The sequence below is a fragment of the Pundamilia nyererei genome, unplaced genomic scaffold (genome assembly GCF_000239375.1).
Source record: "Pundamilia nyererei isolate P.nyererei 1_Seehausen unplaced genomic scaffold, PunNye1.0 scaffold00096, whole genome shotgun sequence".
NCBI classification, from domain to species: domain Eukaryota; kingdom Metazoa; phylum Chordata; class Actinopteri; order Cichliformes; family Cichlidae; genus Pundamilia; species Pundamilia nyererei.
Genome location: NW_005187497.1, coordinates 2,262,975 through 2,284,838, shown reverse-complemented (window position 1 = coordinate 2,284,838; position 21,864 = coordinate 2,262,975). Strand labels below are relative to the sequence as shown.

The 21,864-nt window shown below is 38.1% G+C and overlaps 2 protein-coding genes across 3 annotated transcripts in view; one reads left to right on the top strand and one right to left on the bottom strand.

Annotated features, from left to right (window-relative positions):
- Positions 1–3,337, top strand: part of LOC102206106 (protein phosphatase 1 regulatory subunit 1A-like) — a 31,347-nt gene extending 28,010 nt beyond the window's left edge. Inside the window, exon 7 of the mRNA XM_005740080.1 lies at positions 634–3,337. Coding sequence (XP_005740137.1) covers positions 634–704 — 71 coding nt within the window. The 3' untranslated portion in view covers positions 705–3,337. The remainder of the gene's footprint in view (positions 1–633) is intronic.
- A 1,484-nt stretch (positions 3,338–4,821) lies between these two features.
- On the bottom strand, positions 4,822–21,845 carry LOC102205640 (calcium/calmodulin-dependent 3',5'-cyclic nucleotide phosphodiesterase 1B). 2 transcript variants are annotated; one of them, XM_005740078.1, is made up of 14 exons: positions 21,759–21,845; positions 19,873–19,986; positions 17,539–17,721; positions 16,405–16,471; positions 16,165–16,281; positions 15,649–15,789; positions 14,256–14,356; positions 11,882–12,007; positions 10,405–10,506; positions 10,071–10,191; positions 7,191–7,272; positions 6,699–6,816; positions 5,635–5,771; positions 4,822–5,233 (listed from the first exon to the last, which is right to left on the bottom strand). In XM_005740078.1, the coding sequence occupies exons 1-14, from the start codon at positions 21,809–21,811 to the stop codon at positions 5,139–5,141; spliced, it is 1,557 nt and encodes a 518-aa protein (XP_005740135.1). In that variant the 5' UTR covers positions 21,812–21,845; the 3' UTR covers positions 4,822–5,138. The 2 variants fall into 2 exon arrangements, with proteins under 2 accessions (XP_005740135.1, XP_005740136.1); XM_005740079.1 differs by lacking the exon at positions 21,759–21,845 and adding an exon at positions 18,248–18,314 and having other exon boundaries at positions 19,873–19,932.
- Between the last annotated feature and the right edge of the window lie 19 nt (positions 21,846–21,864).

Genomic DNA, 21,864 nt, shown 5'->3' with positions numbered 1-21,864 from the left:
CAATGAGTGTGCAGATACCTACAGATAGCCAGAGTGAGAGAGAGAGATGGAGGTCTGGGCTTTATCCTGGTTCAGCTGAATACTTCACCTGAGTGGAAATCGAGCATCATCAACACACCTGTGCTTTCCAAAACATGCTTTGGGTTTGTTGTTTCATTTATCATGTTGTTTTAACAGGCAGAAGGTTTAGAGGGATGACAGCAAATAGAGAATATGACAGAATCAGGGTAACCCCTGATTTTATTGATCCCACATCAGAGGTTTAAATTCAGGCTTCATCTGGTATCTGCTACTTCTGACATGTACTCATGTGAACACCCAGTGATTCTGGAAGCTTTAATAAAATAATAAATTTACTAATGTCCATAGCACTCAATAAAAAGCTAAATGCATGTAATGTTTATGTAGCAATATGTTGATTACGCGCTTACCTTATTGTTCATATGCAAACGCCCCACCCCCACCCCCACCCCACCCCCCAAAAAAAGCACAGCAGCAAAAAGAAAAAAATTGGAGAAATACTAAATAAGCTGTAAATATTTATTGCTTATTTGCACAAGTCCATTAAAATCTCCAGCGTCAGCCTCCAGCCTCTTCTCTCACTCTTTTATGTCTCTGTCTATATTTCTGCAGAAACAAAAGCAGGAGTGAGTCAGCCGGCAGAGGAGAAGACAAAGAAATGCAGCCTGAAGACAGAGAAATAGAGCAGTCCTCTGTGCAACACAATGCTGCTCAGTCTGCTCAGTCAGCCCTACACAATGACAGAAGATTGTGTCTGCAGATTCACTTTTTCAAAACATCAGGGCTTCAATATTCCTCTACGGCCAGGCCTTAGTTACCACCTTGAGAAAAAAAACAAAAGTTTCTACATTTATTTTGTGTCACAAATCTTGTGTAGAGAGACAGTTGTATAATTATGTTTGTTTTTGTTAAAGCTCCCCCCGCACTAAATGAAAACTAGCCTATTGTATCCCCCAACTGGGATTTATTATCTGGTTAATGGGACAAGCTTTCATGTCTTACTCACACATATATTATCATAATCTGTCACAGGTTTAATATCCCGTTGATTTATCAAAGACAACAAATATTTTATTTGCAATCAATGTAGACATTTTCAATCAATTTATACGTGCCATGAATTCAACATTTATTGTTCCATCTCATAGCAATAAAATAGCATCAGAACCTTGTAAGTAACCAGAGACAAAACCTTCGATTTAAATTCAAATGCCGCCTCGTATGAGCAACCAGTAAAGACAGAAATAAATGTGGGTTTATTGATATTTTATAGTAAACCTATATTTGGATTTTTGAACAACTCGGTTGATATTTACAAATATTTTTAAGACCAACTGCAATTTTATTTACATTATTAATAATTAGTCGATTAAACACATGGAAGAAACTAGAAAGCCATTTTTGATCATAATTATGATTTCCTTTGGCTCCAGTGGGTCTCAAACTGTTGAGCCTGCCTGGTGGGGCAGACAAGCACGGTGTGTGGGTGGCTGTGATTACCAAAGTTACAAAATAAGGTGAAACTAAACTGACTGAAAAATGTAAAAAGAGGCTAATGACCGTTGATCTGTATTTTGTTGAGCTGTCATCCTTGCTCGACTTCTGAAGGCGGGCGTGCCAGAAAGTTTGGTAACCACAGCCTTGAACTGTGTCTACACAGAGCACATTTCAGACATTTTCTTCAGACATTTGTCCCACGTATGTCTGACAGAAGAGTCGCTCATAGGTTAATCACACTGGGCATTAATTGAAATTCAATCTATAGAAGTTTATTTTCATGCTTTAAGTCTATTTTCATACATTCTGCGCTCACAGTTGCAGTGATTGCGTCCAACAAACTTTTACACACACAGAGCTCTGTGTAGATGCAGTTTCATGCTCTGCAGTTCTAAACAGACAAAACGTATAATGTCATTTCTTGGAAATATTTTTAATGTGATCATTTCTAGATGAAATGATTCACAAATAATCCCAGAAAACATATTTTTCTGCAGCCTTAACATCATCCCAAGCCTGCAGGTATTGACTCTGTAAACAGATGTAAAAAGAAATCCAGTCAGAAACCAGTCCAGCCATCAGAAAAGTAGACTAATTATACTGTAACAGCTGTCATTCTGGTTTTGTTTTCATTTTTAAGAATAGAGAATTACTCCCGATACAAATAGGAAGGCACTGCTTGTTGAATGAGAGAAAACAGAAAAACCAACCTGCAAGCTAAAGTGCAGCACATTAAACCACATCTAACTGCTGGTCTGACTCTGACTCCCCTGGTTATGCTTCAGGGCCACTGCTAACAATTGCCTGTAGCTTAAAGGCTACAGGGCAGATATGTTTACTTAGTTTGTTATTTGTGTGGCTAAGATTCAAACTCCTGTCAGTCAGTCACACACATGCAGACAGCTGAAGAGAAGCACCGCTGACCTTTCCCCAAAGTCATTTTAGTTCTTTTTAGCATAAAGGGAGGGAGAAAGCCTGTCTTTAAGTCTTTAAACCCTGTGTGAGCAATTGTTACTCAATAAGAAGTAGAAAGCTATGTCAGCTTACAGTAATGCATGTACTGATAACTAGACTATTACCCTTCTTGTAAATGTCTAGTTGATAAACAGGGTACAACCGATCGTCTCTAAAGCTCCATTTGCATATTTAGGATTAACAAGGAGGAATCCATCCTCAGTGAGTAAATTGCACCCTCATTTTTGACACATGAATGGTTCTTGGGAATTTAAATTCTGGTCATGAAACACCCTCTTGCATGGCACTGAATGTACAGTGACTTGTTGTCTACGCCCAAGGTACTTACTGTGCTTCATTTTGTACAAAAACCCCCAACAAATTTAAACACTTTTTTTTAACTGCAGCATTTTGTTTGTGTTCTAGTTTGTAACAAAGACATCTTAAAGTCATCAGCACACTAAATATTTGTCATGTAATCTGTCTTTGTATCACTGAAGTGGCATCATGTGACAATCTTTCTATAACCTTCACATCATACTTGACATGTCGAAATGGAATAAATGAACAAAACTAAATCTGAAGTTTCAGTGTCACTTTAGGAGATTAATCAGCCACAGCAACAGCCGTTTGTTACTCAGTTGCCAACAATGGTCACTTTATCCACGATGAACAAGAAGAACAGTAAAACATTCCTCCGCAAGCTTTGTTTTTCTCCTGCAATGTATTTATGGGTAAACTTGTTTTTTGAATGGTAGTAGTGTACTTTACTTGAATAACATGGATTTTTTTGTTCTAGTTTTACTTGATTGATGATTACATCTGTAATCTAAATTTGTTTGATACAATAAAATGTTTAAATTGGTGATTGTTTTCTTTTTTTTTGTAGGAAAGATTATATGAACTTCATCAGCAGTGTTAGCATGAAGATGCAAAGAACCAGGAGAGCTTTGCCCATTCAAGTGTCAAAAAAAGAAAACCAGATGCATTTTAGCAGGAATTCTTAAAGCCTTCACGTATCGTTGCATCATTGGTCATGCGCTCAGCTAAAGTTGATTTTAACTTTACTCTAAAAATAGACGCTCTGCTATTAAATAATTTAATGCAATCTGAAGCAAGAGCATAAAAGCACATATATTTTTCATAAAAGGACAAGATTTCTCAAATGCATTTTGTAACACTGCAGCAGTTTAAGCTGCGTGGGATACTGTATCTTTACAGACTGCTGTGAACAAGTTTAGCTGTTAAAGCGTTTCACCTTTGTGATTGGAGGTGGACATAGTGAAGGATCCTTTCAGAATAAAAGCCCAATTGCACTTTATCTGTTAGAGAGACTTAAAAAAAAAATTTTGTAATGTACATTTACGCTGTTGCACCTAAACTTTAGCTGAATTATAGAAAGGGTATCCATATCTTACAGAACAGTTTTTTCTTTAACACAAGACTCTTTGTGTAACAGTCATTACTGTCTTGCTGTGTGATGGATTTATATTCATTTTATATGAATATATTTATATATTCATACAGGGAACCAAATTCCCTGTATGTGTCTGCACATATACTTGGCCAATAAACACGATTCTGATTCTGATTCTGATTCTGATATTCAAAGTGGGTGTTGGGATGGAAGCTCAAATCATGCAAATCATACTGACAAGCAGCAGAGCTGTGTCTTCAGTTGCTGTTGTGGCATTTATTCATTTAAAGACTATCAGCTGATTCAAATTAGAAAAACATTTTTTCCTATCTGTTGTAAGAAGAAAAGCGATGGTGCAATTCCAAACTGCTTCACTGACGAGCATTAAAATATGAAGCTGGGTGTGAAGCTGAACTACCCCTGGGCCATTGCAGTCTTTGCTCTATAGCTCCTCTTGCTGGGAGAGCAGAGAACACTTTAAATTTGAATGCATGCTTAACCATCTTCTTTGATAATTTTGGCTGACCAAACATCGGCCTCTACCTCTTTATTATTTATTATTACTACTTATTCCTTAAAGTATTTCTCCCTTTTAAATTCTAAAAGCCTCTTTAGTTCACTTGCATTATTACTTTTTAATTCATTATCATTATTTTTGAGGTGCAATAACCAAGGAACTATGGTATGATTGCTTTCTAAATACAAGATAATTAATACAGAGTAATATCAAATTTTACCTTCTACAGTAAAGGCTCTTCAAAAGAAATTTAAAATATTGCTTTTAAGTAAAAAAAAAAAAAAGTTAACTGTTGTATGTTTGGAAAATGCAAAACATAACCGATTTAACTTAAGTTCCTATATTGAGTTGTCATGTCTGGATTACTGGCCCATGTGTAAATATGTCCCAGAAAAAGAAACAGACTACAAAAGACTCATATATGACACAAAGTTTATTTTAAGGTTAAATGATTGTTTTATGCTTTGAAAGTTCAAATGTAACTTACAGCTGTTTAGATGACAAATTAAATTAATGATATGGACTAGACTGTATAACATGACCAGCATGTGTACTTTTGTATTTAAATTATTGTAGTATGCTACATTTAAAATGAGGAAGTTTCTGTGATTACGCTACATCTTACCTTGGTAAGATCTCTCAGTTTTTAAAGTAAAAGGTATCTGAGTTTTGTTACAAAAGTGTTACTTTTTTCTATTCTGCAAACACGTATTACAAAGGAGCAGCTGTCTGCTATTTTGTATCTGTAGTGGGGTCTTGCAGGGATTTTTCTGACAACACTTCTTGTCTCGATCGCTGCTCTTTTGTCTCGCCGGGGTCTGAAAATCCTGGAGGATATAGAAGATTGGGAAAAGACATCAGAAAATCTAGTTAGGTTGAATAGAAAATAATATCTGTATGAATTCATCTCAACATGAGATCATTCTAAAATGAATTTAGATAACAAATCAAATCAAGGGTACTGAGCGCATTTATGGAACAAAGAGGCTTTTCCTAAGCCAGATCAGCAACAGGTCTTTTATTCTACTTTAAAAGAGGTTGTCAAGCTTTTTAAAGGTGATCTTTTTAAATTTGAGTTGTTGAAATATGTGCGAGCAGAAAAGGAGACTAAGTAGAATATAAAATTAAGTATAGACATTTAAATAAAACCTCAATTGTGTTTATTTTTTTATATTTTAATGCATATTTGTGATTTTTGCATGTATAAACAAATAATTATGCAACCCACCATTTGAGCCACTTTCCTTCCATTTGAGCTTGTTGTCCTCAGTGTGCCGTGTCCAAGTAGAGCGGAAGCTCACCAGCTCAGCTGTGATGTGTGCGAGGCTCCACTGCAGGCCTCTGGAGCTCTCCTTCCAAAGATTACTGGTGAAAGAAAACAGTGCTGTTTGTATGCATATTCATATTCCAGTCATGAAAACAAATGACTCAGCTTAACCTGAGATTTTCTACACTAAGGTAAAGGATTGCACTTTTTTTCCATGAAAGTATCTTCAAATATATCTTCAATAAAAAGAAAACAAATTAAAAGGAAAATAAGCAGCACATAAACAGGATTTTGTGCTGACACTTTTGGGTTCCTACTGACTTGGGTTATCCTTCTGGTGTGTCTAAAATGAGCAGTTACTGCTACAAATTTGGAGATTAATTCACCTTTGTGAATCATGTTTTGTCACTCAAAATTATCAAGTCATAATTATAGGTTTTTGACCAACTCAGCAAATGATAGTAACATAAAAACATGGTGTACATGCTCAACATATATATAGAAAGCAAAGAATTAGTGAAACTGCAAGCTCCAAGTGTAAAACTGCAAAAGAGCCAGAAACTGAAGTTTCCTGAATAACCAGAGCTTGACTCCAAAAGCATGTCAAGTAGACCTTCACGTTAAACTGACCAGCGTTACAGCATAATTAAAGCCTGAAAAAAGTTTGAAGTTAATTTCCTCCTTTTTGGGACAACTGTATAGATACATTTTTTTAATAAGTCCCCAGTTTGAATTCTATTAAAGCTAAAAAATGATGCAGTGTCAGTGCTGTGTCTGTCCATCTGAGTGACAGATGGAGCCATTTAATGACTAATTGTACTAAGACACACGAAGGAAGTAGGTTTTCAAGAGTTTTAAAATCAGTTTTAGTCAAACTCTGTGTGCCACTCAATATCACAGTAAAAACAGACTTCTAATGTGTGTCAAATGCTTTGGTGTTAACACTTTGTTAACATATTAATATCTAAAACCAAAAGTGCAATAAAGTTTATTTTCCCAGCAGGTTTCACAGGCCTTGTGTTTACCTATGTCTGTTGCAGGGGTCTGGTGGACCTGGGTTCTCTTCCACCAAAGGAATAACAATCTTTTCAGCCATATCGGTCAGCAGAGAAAATGTAGGATACACAATGAAGTCTATGAAACCTGCGAGAACAAAATCCAGCATATCAACATGTGAAGTAAACTGTTAGTGGCTCAAAAATACTAAAACCTTGTTACGTCTTTAATGTCAGTAAAGAAATTTGAGTGCATTTCAGTGATTCAAACACTAAAATTCAAAGGGCATATGCTGCAATATCACTGTGAACTGTTAAAAATAAAATGAACATAAATCTTGCCACTGGCTTGTTACTTTTGGAAAGAGAAAAAATGTGATTAGCTTCACTAGAGAATAAATTTTACTTGTTTTATGTATCTGAGATGGATATTTATTGAAAATCTTACAAAGGCATAAACAACAGACAAAAGCGATGAGGAAGCTGGTTTTAAAAAAAGAGTGTGTGATTTATGAGACGTACCGATCTGGGATTCAGCTACTAGGGTGGTTTGTCGATCACACAGTGGAGAGAAGGGGAGGCCGAGCTCTGCCTCTCTATCACCCTCACAAAGATAGAAAGAGAGAAAGAAGATACTTAAAGGGCATCCCACACAACACCTGAAAATAACTTTTAAAAGGTCAGTTTGTTCCAACAGTCGCCTCCTGAAACTATGAGACTGTTCAAATGTTTTTTAATTAACAGCCAAACAGAAAGAAAACGTGTTTCATAGGTACGCACACGTCTTGTTTCTGAGACAACAGCGCTCTCCCACACCTCTTCTGTTCTGATCTCCTTCAGATCCAGGTAGTAAAAAAAGCAGAGTGGGAGCAGCTTCGTGCAGCAGTCACTGTAAATACACTCACTACAGTCGTGCCAACTAACATCGCCAAAAAGCCAGACAATCAGGACAGCAAGCATTTTCTCTGTGGGGTAATTATGTTCTCATAGTAACTCAGACATCAACAGAAAGAGTCCCTCCGCCTGATTGGATAACTGCGTCTCCTGCTGAGCTGAAGAACAGCTATATCGTCAGCTGATGCTTTAAAGTCAAGACCAAAAGCCACTTCTTGCAGTCCTCAGCTTTTGGCTCATTATATTGTTTTATTATATACTTTTCCCCAAAGGTCAACAAAAACATGATAGCTTGACTTTCTATTTGGGGTTTGTGAGGCTTTAAAGGCAACAACACTGATTCTCTGCAGTCCTCTATTTCCCATATGTAACCCTTTAAAGTCAAGTGCATTACATTACATATGACATGTACATGGGTTTTTGAGACTACATAAGATCTGAAAAAAAAGTCATAACAAAAATATACATTTTTAAGCAATGAATCACAAAATAAAGCAAAATTTATTTTGATATTGAATTTATGTTTTATTATTTTGTCAGAATGTTCAATAAACAATTATTATTAAAGCAATTATTTCATGGTTCAGGCTTTAAAGGGTTAAAACTTGAGCTGTTAAGATCGATTAATTTTTTCAGTGCCAAAGTAATGCAGAATAACCTGTTAGGAGAGATTTTCCTTCTCTGCTGCCTCTGCGTCATATCAACGAGATATTTTTATGGATTTCTTTAGCTCTGACGTAATATCCACCCTCCCTATACAAGCAATTTACAAAAACTGCTGCCTCTTATTAGGCATGCAGCCCTTTGACTCATCAATCATGCAGTTAATAACAGAGCTAATAAGTCAGATGGAGACCAGGGAGCACCGGGGCAGATATGGAGATGTCTAAGAATATAACATAATGTGTTCTTTTATATTTTGAATTTACATTTATTGTGTGGCAAAAGCCTGGGAGCACCGAGAACTACAAATGAGCTGGCATCTAAACCACATGCAATCAAGGACAACCTTTGAGACAGGCTACATAAACTCTAATGCACTTTTGTTTTAGAAAATGACCGCCATCCTTACTAACAAGCCTGGCTAACAAGCCAAATCACATATACTGGGAAGCCAGTGCATGTAAGTGCATGTAAGTGCATGTAAGTGCATGTAAGTGCATGTAAGAAGCTGAATGATAAATTGCTGGATTTAACCGCTACAGGCAACAAAGTATATACATCATCTTTGTTGGCTTTGTGTTTAGGGCACAGCTAATGGCAATCCTAACAGATAAACAACAATAGTGTACAGCATAACATGTTAGTCGTCAGCAAGGTCGAACGACAGAGGCCTGGCAAATAAGGGAAGTAAGTGAAGGCACAGAGACTGATAAGATCTATAGAGGAAGTAAATGTCTAATATGGTAGGATAAAGAGAGAGGCCTAACATACTATGTACTAAGCTCTCTCTGAGGTATGGCTTCAGGCTGCAGTGAAACATTTTTTCACCACTGAGGAATCAAATTGGAGGATTTGGACTTCCTCTACAATCATCTACAATCATCATTCATCTGCAGAGTATAGTGAACAAGAAAGCTCACAAATTTGAATCTGGACTCCAACGTGGAATCAGTGATGTAAGAACAGTGGCATCACAGTGGCTACACTTTATTTTTATCCAGTAACAAGATGTCCTGTTTTAATTAGTGAGTTTGGAAGTTAGCAGGCAGCTTTTCTTGTTGGTTGGCGAGATTAAAGCTAGTTGTTCTCCTTGTTTTCTGTATTTGCACTAAGCTGAGCTGGGTAGCTGCTGGCTTAAACTCTTTATTGACTACACACTATTTACTGTTCATCTTCTCATCTAACTGTTGGCAACAAGTAGCTTATTCTTTTATCCAAAACAAATCTTCTTTCAGCTTCTCTCTTTAGGTGTTGCCACACTGTCCTCCTCTGTCTCAGGTCTTCCTTCACTATATCCATGAGGGTCCACATTAAACATGCTTTGTCCACTTTATGCTTGATCCCTCCTCTGCACATGTTTAAACCATCTCAGGCTCATCTCTCTAACTCTAACTGATGTACTCATTTGTAATTGTGTCCATCCTTGTCACTCCCAACACAGAGAGGACTACGTTTGGTGACTTTGCCACCAACTCTAAGCCACATGTCATAGCCAATCAAATCACAGCTGACACTCTTCTCCACGCACTCTGCCCTCCCTGCACTCTCTCCTTCACATCTCTAGTTATCCTTGTTGACATGAATCCATGCTCATCACTAGTCAAAATAGTAGTTATATTGTGCTTAAAAGTGGGGGGTAAAGACCCACTGAGCAAGCACGTTTAGAAAGTAGAAAAAAAATTCTTGATAACAGGAAAGAATCTGCAACAAAACAGGCTCAGAGAGGAGCCTGCCACTCTGCCCTTGAATTTGTGTGAAATAAAAAGAAGAGCATAGCGAGATGACAAACAACAAATAGGAAATATCTCAGGCCTGTTAAGCAGAATATATATATATAGTGCCTACCTGTCTGAAAAACTCCTCCATCAAGGTTTTGGTCCAGCGAGAGTGCAGCGCCCAAGGCTTGGATGGATGACTTATGTCAGCCGTGTGCAGTAACAGAGACAGTGCTTTGGGCTTGTCAATCCTGGTGTAGAGAGCATAAGGCAATCACTGTTTTAACTGTTGTTTTGTTGTGTCTCCAGACTGAAAAGCAGACTAAACAGCAGCCAGCCTGAACCTAAACTGCCTGCATCATGTGCAGGCTATTCTAATCAGCTCACTGCACTCCAAGCATCTATTACATGGCCTGCTGATTATGCGCCACAGTGCAAACAACAGCACAGTCTATTAGCAGTACCGTTCTTGTTGTTGTAGACAGGATTTCATCGCTTTGACTTGGAGAAGGTGGGAGGACATGTCCGTGGACAACACCATCTCTATAACGAGTGACCGCAGCTCCCTGTGAGAACGCACACACACAAAAACACACAGTGTACAAGTTGACCTTGGCTGATGAGGAGTGAGTAAAAATGACAGACAGGAAGGCTCAATGGGGTTGTAACCTGTTTAGATTTCCTAATAGATTTCCTTGTTCCCATGGCAACACTGACTGCTAGAAAAGCCCACTAAAGTATGCAGCTGGGGTTTATCTTGTGTGATATCAGCACAGCTCCCCAATCGCATATTCTGTGAGTAATATATGAAGCAGCAGCCAACAAAGAAACTATGCAGAGTATAGATATGTTGTTATCGCAGACTGCACCGCAGACCATCAACTACAGCTAACTTTTACTTTAAATGTATGTATCACAACATTCCTATAGCATCTACCAAATGCAACTTCTTTACTACATTTCCAAGTTTAGACGCTGTAGTCAGAGTTTGTTATGTTTGTTGTTCCTCTGCTGTTTGGTGAATATGTCGTTACACGATATCTTAGGAGGTCAAAGACCAGGGTCAGCTATAAGAGACACTGTATGCTTTCCCATAAGTGCACTAACCAACTTGAGGTCTGGGGGCTGTTTCCTTAAAGCAAAGCATGTCAGTTTATATGTAAAATAACGATAATAAAATAGAATAATGACATAATTATAAATGTCGTCACAGATAAAAATCGAAATGTTGTCGAAAGCCACAAACTAGCTCCAAACTACAGAACTGGTATTTAAAACTAGTGAATAAATGTACTGCAATTGTTTCAGTCGATTCCATATATCCATAATAAAATAAAACAAAAGTATTAATTAATAAAATGTTACTTTTTGGCCAATTCGTTTTTCCTAGAGATCACATTGGAAACACACTAAGATAAACAAATTATAACTTTGCTCTCCTACATTCTCCTGCAGCATGAATTCTCCGTTATTTATTTTTCTTCTCCCAATGTTGTATCATACCTATGCATATACACGCATATGAGGACTTACTGCAAACCTAATCTACATTTAACAGCTGTCTTTGCCCAGACTCTAACTAAATGTTGCTGTTGGTTAAAACCTCATTTATAACATTGTTAACCTATTTATTTCTGCAGGGGACTTTTGACTTTTCAGAATGCCCTTTAACACCAACAGCTCGACGGGGACATTTTTACACAGGCTTGTGAAGTTCATACATACAGACAGCAAAAACGTTTCTCCAACAAGAGATCAACAGGTGAGCAACTGATCACACAGCTAATAGAGGAGGGAAAACTTTTCTACGACCTATTTATGTCTCCCTGTGACTGTCTGCTCGGGAGGGAAAATGGGTCATGATTTATAACACACAAATTAATTATTATTAAGGTTATGAAAATATAAAAATATTAACACTGTAAAATGTTGAGGTCTTACATCCATTCCTCCCGCGTCAAATTAATAAAGATGTTCATTTGGTCGTCCAGCAGTAGGCGGAATGCTGCACTCAGGTGATGGCTCTCTTGTACAGACCGGTCATTGTAGATCAATGCAAACTCTGACCTTGGAGACAAAAGGTGAGTGGAGATTATTACAGACAGTCGACGGACAGATGGGCAGGTTGTAAAGTGTTCCTGTGCATTAAAGTGAAAACTTCAATAACACAGTTGCTCTGAGTGAAGGAGGTGAGACTGAGATAAAAGGAGAGTCCTCTGGGAACAATTTAATGACTGTGACTGCAAGCCTTTAATGATGAATTTTAAAGTGCTGAAGAGGAGGTGGGATGTAATGAAAAATGACACAGTGTGGGTATTAATGACTCACTAAAGTAAGATAATTAACGGATTTATCAATCAAGCATCCTGTATCCCCTCATTGTCATTCAGCTGTTAAAATGGGTAATAAAGCCCACTGTGGACAGTTTTCCAATTAGTATTTATTTTTAAGCTTCTGCCACCTTTCACCAGTGAAATAAACATTGAATAAAACACTTAAGGAAATGGTTTTAAAGACAACAACACAAAGGTGTGTGTTAAAGTGGTCTGTTGGGGAGTGTAAAAAGTGTGTGGTAAAAAATGAAAAATTCTGGTAAGACTTCTGTGGGTCTGTAATTTCCTAATATTCATGATTCAATTCAATTGAATTTTATTTATACACCAAATCACAACAATAGGTGACTCAAGGTACTTTACGTTGTAAGGTAGAGAAAAACCCAACAATCATATGACCCCCTATGAGCAAGCACTTTGGCGACAGTGGGAAGGAAAAACTCCCTTTTAACAGGAAGAAACCTCCGACAGAACCAGGCTCATTTATTCATAATGTTTTTCCTTTCATTGCTATGCAGATGACAGAGACATACTTTTTTTTTTTTTTAATCTAGTGACCCTAAAAGTCTAGCTGATGACTTTATAACTATTTAGTCTATATAGTTATATTTCGTAAATACTGGGTGGCACATTTTCGTCAACTCAATACCTGAAAATTAGAAATTATATTACTTAATCTTACAAATTACAGTGCAAAAGTCTCATTTCTTTATATTTCTGCTTGGAAAATGAGAAAAAAGGCAAAAGCACCCAAAATGTGTCTTTTCTTGATGAGGCTTCAGTGGACAGCAGATCATCAAACAAAAAAACCCCTCAAACATTCCTCTGAAAATGGTCAAGGCACAAGAACTTGATGCTCAAGACTTTTGCACAGCGCAGCACAGTAGAGTACTGTTCCTTTGGTAATCGCCAGGTTAGGCTACTACGTTCTCCTCTGGTTTACATGGAAAGTTAATTTCTTGGCTTCCTACTCATTTTAGCAGACACACATTACCCCGATCCTGATCCCTTACTAGCTCTCTGCCTGTTTTAGAATTGATTTTAAGTGCAATCACATTTAACACATGTTCGTGTCTGGCCCTGTGCCACATTCAGGCAGCACTTCTGCCTGAAAGTTGAGGCTTAATGTCAAATGCAGTCATGGCTTTCGCATCAGGGCCTGTCAGCTATGAAATGAGGAGAAATGTTTGAAATGAGGAAGTCTCGTAGAATCAGAGGCTTCCAATAAATCACTTCGTAAAATACATTTTTATAGACGTGCTTTTATGTGATGCCATTTCATGTGATGTCGTCCTTTATAGGTTTTTAATGTTTGAATAACATCTCTCTCGTCTTGCATATTATTTCTGATTTTTCTTTTTTAGCCTTTCATTATTTGTTTTGCACCCACATTTTAATCTTTCTTTTTTTCATTTGAATCTGTCTCCATTTTAAATAAATTGCACCTGTTATTTTTGTTGTTTTATTCTCTTTGTGTCCTTTTGCTCGTCAGGCAAGGCACTTTGTAAAGTCTGTTGTTAAAGGTGCTATACATAATAACTTATTGCATTGATTTTTCAGCCCATATCATATATATTACATATCTATCTCAAAGTCAGATGATGTTCCATGTAGAGTTACTGACTTTGGGATAGATCTGCTGTTCAGATGTGGTCTTTTACTGTGGGCAGGCATCTTTGTACTTTATTCCCGAAATAAAGCATGATGATGATGGGTGCCATGAGACTACGTTCTTCAGTCCTCCTAAGTGGAAAGTCTAAAAATACGATGTTCTGTCCATGAAGTTGTGTTTGCCTTAGAGGGTTCTCACTCGCTCTCTTACTAAAACGATACAGAGGAAAGAAGAAAACTATACTGAGGTACGCTTTAAGAAAGCGTACCTCAGTATTTCTGTACTTCCTGATATCTCTTACTATTTTACAGTTTCATAACAGGAGGTGGCTCATATATAGCTGAGAAAATATTGCAGAAAAAGAGCTTACTTTGTGTGGATGTGAAAGTTATTGGTAGTTCCTGTGTGTTCATAGTCATGGATGGCTGCAGCAAACAGGGATGCCATCACCTCGAGCTCTGTCAGCCAGTGCTTGATAGACACAAATATAAAACCATTAAAACAACAGTACTATAATGGTTAAAAAGAAAGTACACCATCTTTCAGTTAAAAGTTTTAAATATATACATGATAAAAGTCATCTGGTCCTTATCTGGCCTTAGAAGTAGCAGAATACAACCACCCACCAAGGTGGTTGTATTTGCGCACCACAGCAGCTTCACCCATGACGCTTTTTATAGCTCCACATTCATGTCCAGTGGTGTAGGTGCTTGCCCACACAGAGCCTACAAGTGTTAAAAATATGTAGTGTCCACTGCAGTCACTGTCTGTGCTTTTAATGCAGCATTTTTATTTATATTGGAATGTTTTATGGTTCGCTTGTATAAGTCATGTGCGTCCAGTGATGTGCAGTTAGGATGTTGGAGCACCTCGGGGTGGGGGGTAAAGACCCCTTTCCGCTCATTGTCTAAATGGAAACATGTACAACGGAAATGTACACAGACACATTCGCAAGACCATAAATTATGCTTTACTCGCTAAGCCAAAAGTCTGTATGTGCAATATTTCCAGAGACACCCTTCATAAAGGTCAGATGATGAAGACAGCAACTCATAGAGTGCATAGATACAATGTAACAAGTTGAAAGTCCTGACATGGGAACTCCCTAACGTCAAGGCCATCATCTCTTTATTTAGTCTCCATAATTTTCACTCTGAAACAGCAGTGCTTAGTGGGTTAAAGAAAAGTTAGAATGGAACAGATCCTGTTTCCCTGCAACGCCATCGCCACCAAAACAGGAAGTATCATTTCTATTGTCACAGGACTGCAGGCTCTGAAAGCAAAAGTCATTTTGGAATTTGATTGTTATTTGTGCTCTACAATCGATCCTTACTGTGGTGCTAAAGTCAGGCAGTGACTCTGGTCATTAGCCTTCATCTTCAGGGTGATAATGAATGCCACATGTATTTAAAAAAAATGTAAATGCAATCCATAAGAGTTGTTAGGATATTTTAGTCTGTCGATATACTTCTAAAAAACATTTTACACCGTGTAATCCACATTTGTAAAAACAACAGATCACTGCAAATTAGGAATGTGACTCCTAAAGAAATAGGTTATATATTTGTTACCTATTTGTCTATTCAGTCAAAGCAAATGGGACACAGTGCCACAGAAAGGCCAGCGAGCTTGGAAAGTGTTAAAAGGTGGGCCGCTACACATTCTTCCTTTTGATTTTTTCATGGAATTTTCAGAAAATTAAAAAGAAAAGTTATCACACCGGCCTTATCCTTTAATAGAAAATCCAGGTTAGTCTTTTGTACCACGAGTCCGGAGCGCAGCAGCAGACAGTGCAGTGTCTGAGTTACATCAGCAGCGTGAACGTGGTTGTGGTAGGGGTTGTTGTATTTGCAGTATCCTTTCTCCAGCGCAGACAGAAATTCTGTGAGGCACGAGATGGGAATCTGCAAAAATGGTTACATAATCATCAAAAGTAAAGCTATGTTTAAAATACCACAGGTTCACAAAGTTTATGTCAACAGTAAAAGCTAAAACAACCTGGATGTTGTAATAAGGCATGATGCATGTGATTTACACACATAATTTGCTAACCCATTAGCCCTCCAAACACCACAAAGGATAATAAAACCCATATGCCTGATAATATCTGCAAATGACAACACCAGTTCCTCACAATAATACTCCTTCAGAGTGGCTCTGATTATATTACAGTGAGATCTTCCATCCAAAGCACTGAAATTCTCCAATGACTATAATGAGTCATTGTATAGACGATGAACTATACACAAACTAAACAATGAAATGCAAAGTTAAAAGACCTTAAAGCGACTGTTGAGCTCATATCTGGTGATCAGCTCAAAGAACAGAGTTCGGAGTGCATGATCAGAGCTGGCTGAGTTCAGAGCAAACACATCAAAGCTCCAACGGTCCACGTCCTAAAAAGCAAGAGAGGAAAGTACTGGTGTATACTTTTGGTGTGTATACGATAGATTATGTGATGTCCATATTTTTAGCTAAGATCCAACCCACTGTGAGAGTTATGATTAGAGGGGGCTTACCCTGAGGCAATTTACGACCGCTGCAGGTTGGTCCGGCATGGCTGCTGTGTAGGCCCTCTTGAACATCCTGGAATAAGGGAATGTTTAGGGTGAGTTCAGTTAAAGTTCAGATGTTGACGCTGTGCAGCGACCTCGGTTTAGGAGCTGTTTATATAAATCCTCTAAAGTCCCTGTCTGCTTTGGAAGGAAGTTTTAACAAGAAAATGGAGATAATGTTTCACAGCCGTGTGTAGCGGGCTGTGTTTGCTGTGGACGTAATAATAACAACAGAGTGTGAGCTTGTATCGGACTTATTGCACAGACAATGAAATCAGTCATTTATAATGGGACTTTTATTATATGAGATGCTTGTTTCCTTGTTTCTTATTATTTAAGTTTCATAAAAGAGAGTTACTGCTGTATGACTGCTTCTGTGTCTTCCAGTCAGTATTTTATGAATTGCTGTTTTAAAAAACGATTCCAGGGCTTTGAGTTCTTGTTTATCATTTTGAGTTTTGCATTCAAATTTTGATTTCATAATGATTCTGGTCATGACACTTTGAGCTTCCATTCTTGTTGAGATTTCATTGTCATTCTAGTGATGTCTGTTATTGTCTGTTATAGTATTGAGTCTTTGGCCCCAGTTTTTATTTTATTTTATTCTGTTCTCGTGTAGTTCTCGTTCCCCTGTGGTTCCCTGTGTTTGCTTTTACCTGCTGTGCATCTCTCTCCTGGTCTTCTGGGTAGCAGTGTCCCAATTTTAGCTTCATGGCAGGTTTTCTGTGGTATCTCATTTACTTTCTGTCTTTTCTTTCCTTTATGATCTGCTCCTCTTCAGCCTTTTTTAGCTTCCTTCACTTGTTCCTCCTGCGTTCTGCTCTCATAACTGTCCTGTTTCCCAGTCAATCTCCTCTGTGTATATATTCTGTATAGTTTAGCCTCATTGTTTAATCCATGTTTATGTTCTGTGTCTTTCCATCATTTTTGCCTTTTAGATTTTTTTGTCTGGATTTTCTGTTTTTTTAGATTATCATGTCTGGGTCTTTCTTTTATTTCTATAATTTCCCTACAGTACATGTCCTGCATTTGGATCCTTTCCATAACATCATTCATTATGCTTGCAGTTCTGAAATAGAAATGAATGAAACGTAATACCGCTCCACAAATATCCCAGCTTGCACTGCATGCACAATGCTGCGAAACTTGGGCTTCTCATCAGAGCGTCGCGTAGGACGGCGGATCTTCTGGGTGAAAGTGGAAGCCAGCCAGTCAGTGACCTCTGACGGCACCCCGTCTGACTGCAGTTGCTGGAGGTCATCTTCAGACTCCAGACACTGCCTGTGCGAAACAGTGACTGTTAGACAATATTAAGACACGGTAAAAATGAAGACTGAGAATGAATGAGCAGCACTAATAATGTGCCTCTGCGATATCACTGTGGTTCAGAGACGTTTAATGGTGTAAGGATAATTGTATATTACACAGTTAGATTTATTTAGAAATACTTCCATTAATTGTCCAGTCAAAAGTTTAATTAAAAAATGTAATTTCAATTGAATGTCTGTTAAATAAGCTAAGTAAGAAGTTACTACTCCCAGAAAGACTTTTGGCACTTTTTACTCTGGTTTTTATGAAAGGCAACCAAAAGAGACTTCATCGCACTGCTTCCACTCAAATATTAGCAGAGAAACAGCACCTAAAATTGCAGAAAGCAACATGTTTTTTTCCACTCTGTTTTCTCTATGACACACTGGATCATAAAATCCTCCGTTTCACACTTCATGGATTGTGTACCTCAGGCTTTGTACATCAGGCTACCAGACCACCATTCCTGAAAGACCACTTTCTGCTGTTAGACACTTACATGGCTGCTGTGCTGATGACACCAAACTTTTCTTATCAGTTTCCTCATCTGACATGCAGGGGAAGGCCTGAGAAGTCAGGAGAAAAAGAAAGTTTTCATAGGACTCTATGCAGTCCTGTGAAAAACTAAGTACACCCTTAGTGAATCCATAGGAAATAAGAAAGTAGGTAGCTATCAGGAGCTAATCAGATCCCCGTGATTAATTGATCATCAGAAGGTGTGGGCACTTCTATAAAGGCACAGGCGTTGTCATTTTGCTGGTGTGAATCATTCAGGTGAGTGCAATGAAACAATCTTTCCAGGAGATTCACATCAAGGTCAGACCACGCCATAAGGTCAAACACATTACAAAAAAACCCAAGAGCTACAGCTCAGATTCTACAGGCCTCAACTAGCATATTAAATGTTAAAGCTCATAACAGTACAATAAGAAAAAGACAGAACAAGTACAGCATGTTTGGAAGGGTTGCCAGGAAAAAGCCTTGTCTCTCCAAAAAGAAATTGGCAGCACGACTTAGGTTTGTAAAGTTGCATCGAAACAAACTGCAAGACTTCTGGAACAATGTGTTTTGGACAGAAAAGACCAAAGCTGAGATGTCTGGTCATAATGCATGCAGCTGAAAACAGTCATGAACAATAGTTTTCAGACTAGTTTAGCAGAACCTGGGCTCTTTACACTCATTGTCACACATGAACTCCTCTATATACCACAATATGCTAGACTCAAATGTGGGGCCATCTGCTCAACTGCTAAATTGGGTGAAATTAGGTCATGCAACACGTCATTGATACCACACCAACAATCTAGAGCAGAATTGCTGAAAAAGAAAAGAATGAAGGTGATAAAATGGCTCAGTCAAAGTCCAGATCTCAACCTGACTGAACTGAGAACTCTGCATAAACACATTTGTCAAACAACTCAAGAGTGGGCCTAAAATTCTCCACAATGATTTGAGAACTGATAAGGTCATATAGACAATAAGCTACCGCATAACGGGGTGTACTTATTTTTTCACAGGATTAGGTATAATCGGGTGAAAACCTTCTTTTTCATATGACTTTCACTGCTAATCCATGTGATTGTTAAAATACTTCTATCAGCCATCTGTAGCTAACCCAAAATCCCACTTTCTCACACATGCTGGTTTCTAGTTTCTGTTTGTAACAGTTTCAAAACTAGCTATATCTCTTAGAGAACACTGTGGTCATTTAGTTTAGTCGCAATGGTGAAATGTGCCCCAGATGAGTCACTGTTTAAAGGAATAACTAAACTGATTGCAACTTCATATTGTAGCAACATGACAGTGTTATCAATGATCTCATCAAAGTCTTTAAAAAGTACTTTAAAAGTACAAGACAACTCAGAGGAAGATGTAAGTGAAGCTGATCAAACAGACATGAACTGATCTTTTTTCAGTTATAAAAGCTAATCACACAGTAGGTGTCCCATGTACTCCTTGAATAACATCTTTTACACTTATATTGTTTTTCTGGCAGGACTATACTGTGGTGGTTAGTGCTTTCCCCTCGCTGCTTACCCAGGATGTGAAAGCTCAGCACTGATCTACAAAACTGATCTACAATTTTATCTTCTTTTTCTTCTTCTTCTTATAGTATTATTTTACCTTGTTCCATCGAGGTACACTGCCTCTAGTAACGATGCTGTGTATTCCAGGTTCTTTTTGATTTCTTCAAAATCAACATCTTTCTCGTCTAGCTGCTTCAGCATGCTCCTCAGCCTGAAAGTAAACGAAATATTAGAATCCTTTTTGGTGCTTGAAAATTGTTGCATGTCTCAGCATCCACGTGCAATAAGTAAAAAGCGGGATGGGTAAACATTAAAGTTCTGTTTGGGTCCAGAAACAATAGCTAAGGAACAAAAATCAGTGTTTTCTGTAACTTATTCTGCCTACGGTGTTATTTTAGGATACAAATAGGAACAGCTTGAACCTGCAGCTCCGTGAACAGGTCTTTGCAGACCGACAGCACTTGTTGTTGTCTTGAGTCAGTGAAATGACGTCCAAAGTGTTTTAACAATCAGTTGAGAAATCCTGATGAACGGAAAAAGCTCATTTGGAAGTGATTTAAGTGCCAAGCTGTCCAAAAAGGGCATCATTAGTGCCAAATTTTCCATGAGAGGAAAGCTTCCCATGGTTAGGCCCTTATGTAACTCAAATTATATCAAAATATACTCCCTGAAAAAAATCATAATTTTGTGCTTTATCTAAATGTTCTCTGAGAACACGCTGCCTCTTTTTGGTTTCGAAACTTTTAATCAAATTACGTGCTGGAAGCACATCCCCTCAAGTATAATAGAAAGCAAATGCTCGATGTCGCTCAGAGTGTAACCCACCTGCCGTGTGTTACTGTAACCTCCTCTCAGGAATGAGTCCCAAAGCTCCACGTCTGATCCAGTTGTCATTAAATTCGTATCCTTAGTTTGTAGGACTGGAATCTTTCTGCTGTGATTGTGTTTTCATTTGACTTCTGAAATATATCGACGTGATAATATACAGTATCCGTGCCGCAGATAATTTCTTCAAAACATCTTAGTGCGTTGCCCATATGGTGACCAGAATGACTGTGTTCAAACAGCGTAAGGCCGGGCAATGGAGCCAACTCCTGGGGATGAGACGCTCACAGCTTTTCAAGTGTTTATCACGCTGGCAAAGGCCTTTGAAAGCTGTCGAGTCATAAAAATAGCATGCATCTGAATACCACCGCTCACTTTCTATCTCAAGTAATCTTTCATGATAACACAGCCTTTTTTGTTTCAACTGTTTGCAGCAGAAGAACCTTTGACAGGACGTTTACAGGAAATTACTCGTCAAGTGCACTCGTGAAAGTGTGTTTATAGAAAAAGATGACAAATTCTCCTTTGGCTCAAGCATTGTTGAATCTACACATCTACACACTGCAGAATGTCGTCCTCTCCAAGTATAGATGAGCACAAGAGAATGGACTTAATGGCATCTCATTTGCAAGCACAAATTAATAAAACAACGTCACCCCAACCCCCACCCCTGTCCGCACTCAAAACCCCACAAGGTTTGGAGCTCTGAACCCTGCTCAAACTAAAAAACAGATGAGTTCACCAAAACAAAACCACATGACCCACCGCTTCTGCAACAGCTACCTCCTTCAGCAAAAGCGTGGGCAAGACAAGTGTTCACACTTGGAGTAAAACACGTTTCTTCTCTCATGTCACTATGTATATTTGTACGACCAAAAGGTTAAACGCAAAATACTTGTTGAACTTAATTAGAGCAAATACGGTGTGAAACATGTCAAACCATAACCCTCTAACTCCGAGTGTATTTTTGAGTCACATATTTCCACTTTTGCAAAACAGAAAATCTCCTGCATAGAAATGCTGTGCTGCTGAACGTTATTGTAACAAAAAACAAACAAAAGCAAGCATGTTTGATAAAGTCCTCTTGCCCTGTTCATGTAATCAAATAGAAGCTGGAGTGTGTAGTGAACTAAACATAAAGTCTATTAATTGTCTTACCTAGAGATGGGTATCTGGAGCTTTTTCTTACGGATTCGAACCAGTTCAGCCATTCCGTGCTCAAGCTGTGCTCTGATGGACCCCAGAGTTCAGTAAAAAAAAAAAA

Bases quoted from the DNA above. Each gene is read 5' to 3' on its own strand.
- LOC102205640 (XM_005740078.1), bottom strand. From the start codon at position 21,811: ATGGCTGAACTGGTTCGAATCCGTAAGAAAAAGCTCCAGATACCCATC. The intron at 7,273-10,070 runs GTAGGCACTATA...TATCTTTGTGAG, and splicing joins TGGAGGAGTTTTTCAGACAG to GGTGATAGAGAGGCAGAGCT. The intron at 5,772-6,698 runs GTAAACACAAGG...TTCTTTCACCAG, and splicing joins GACCCCTGCAACAGACATAG to TAATCTTTGGAAGGAGAGCT.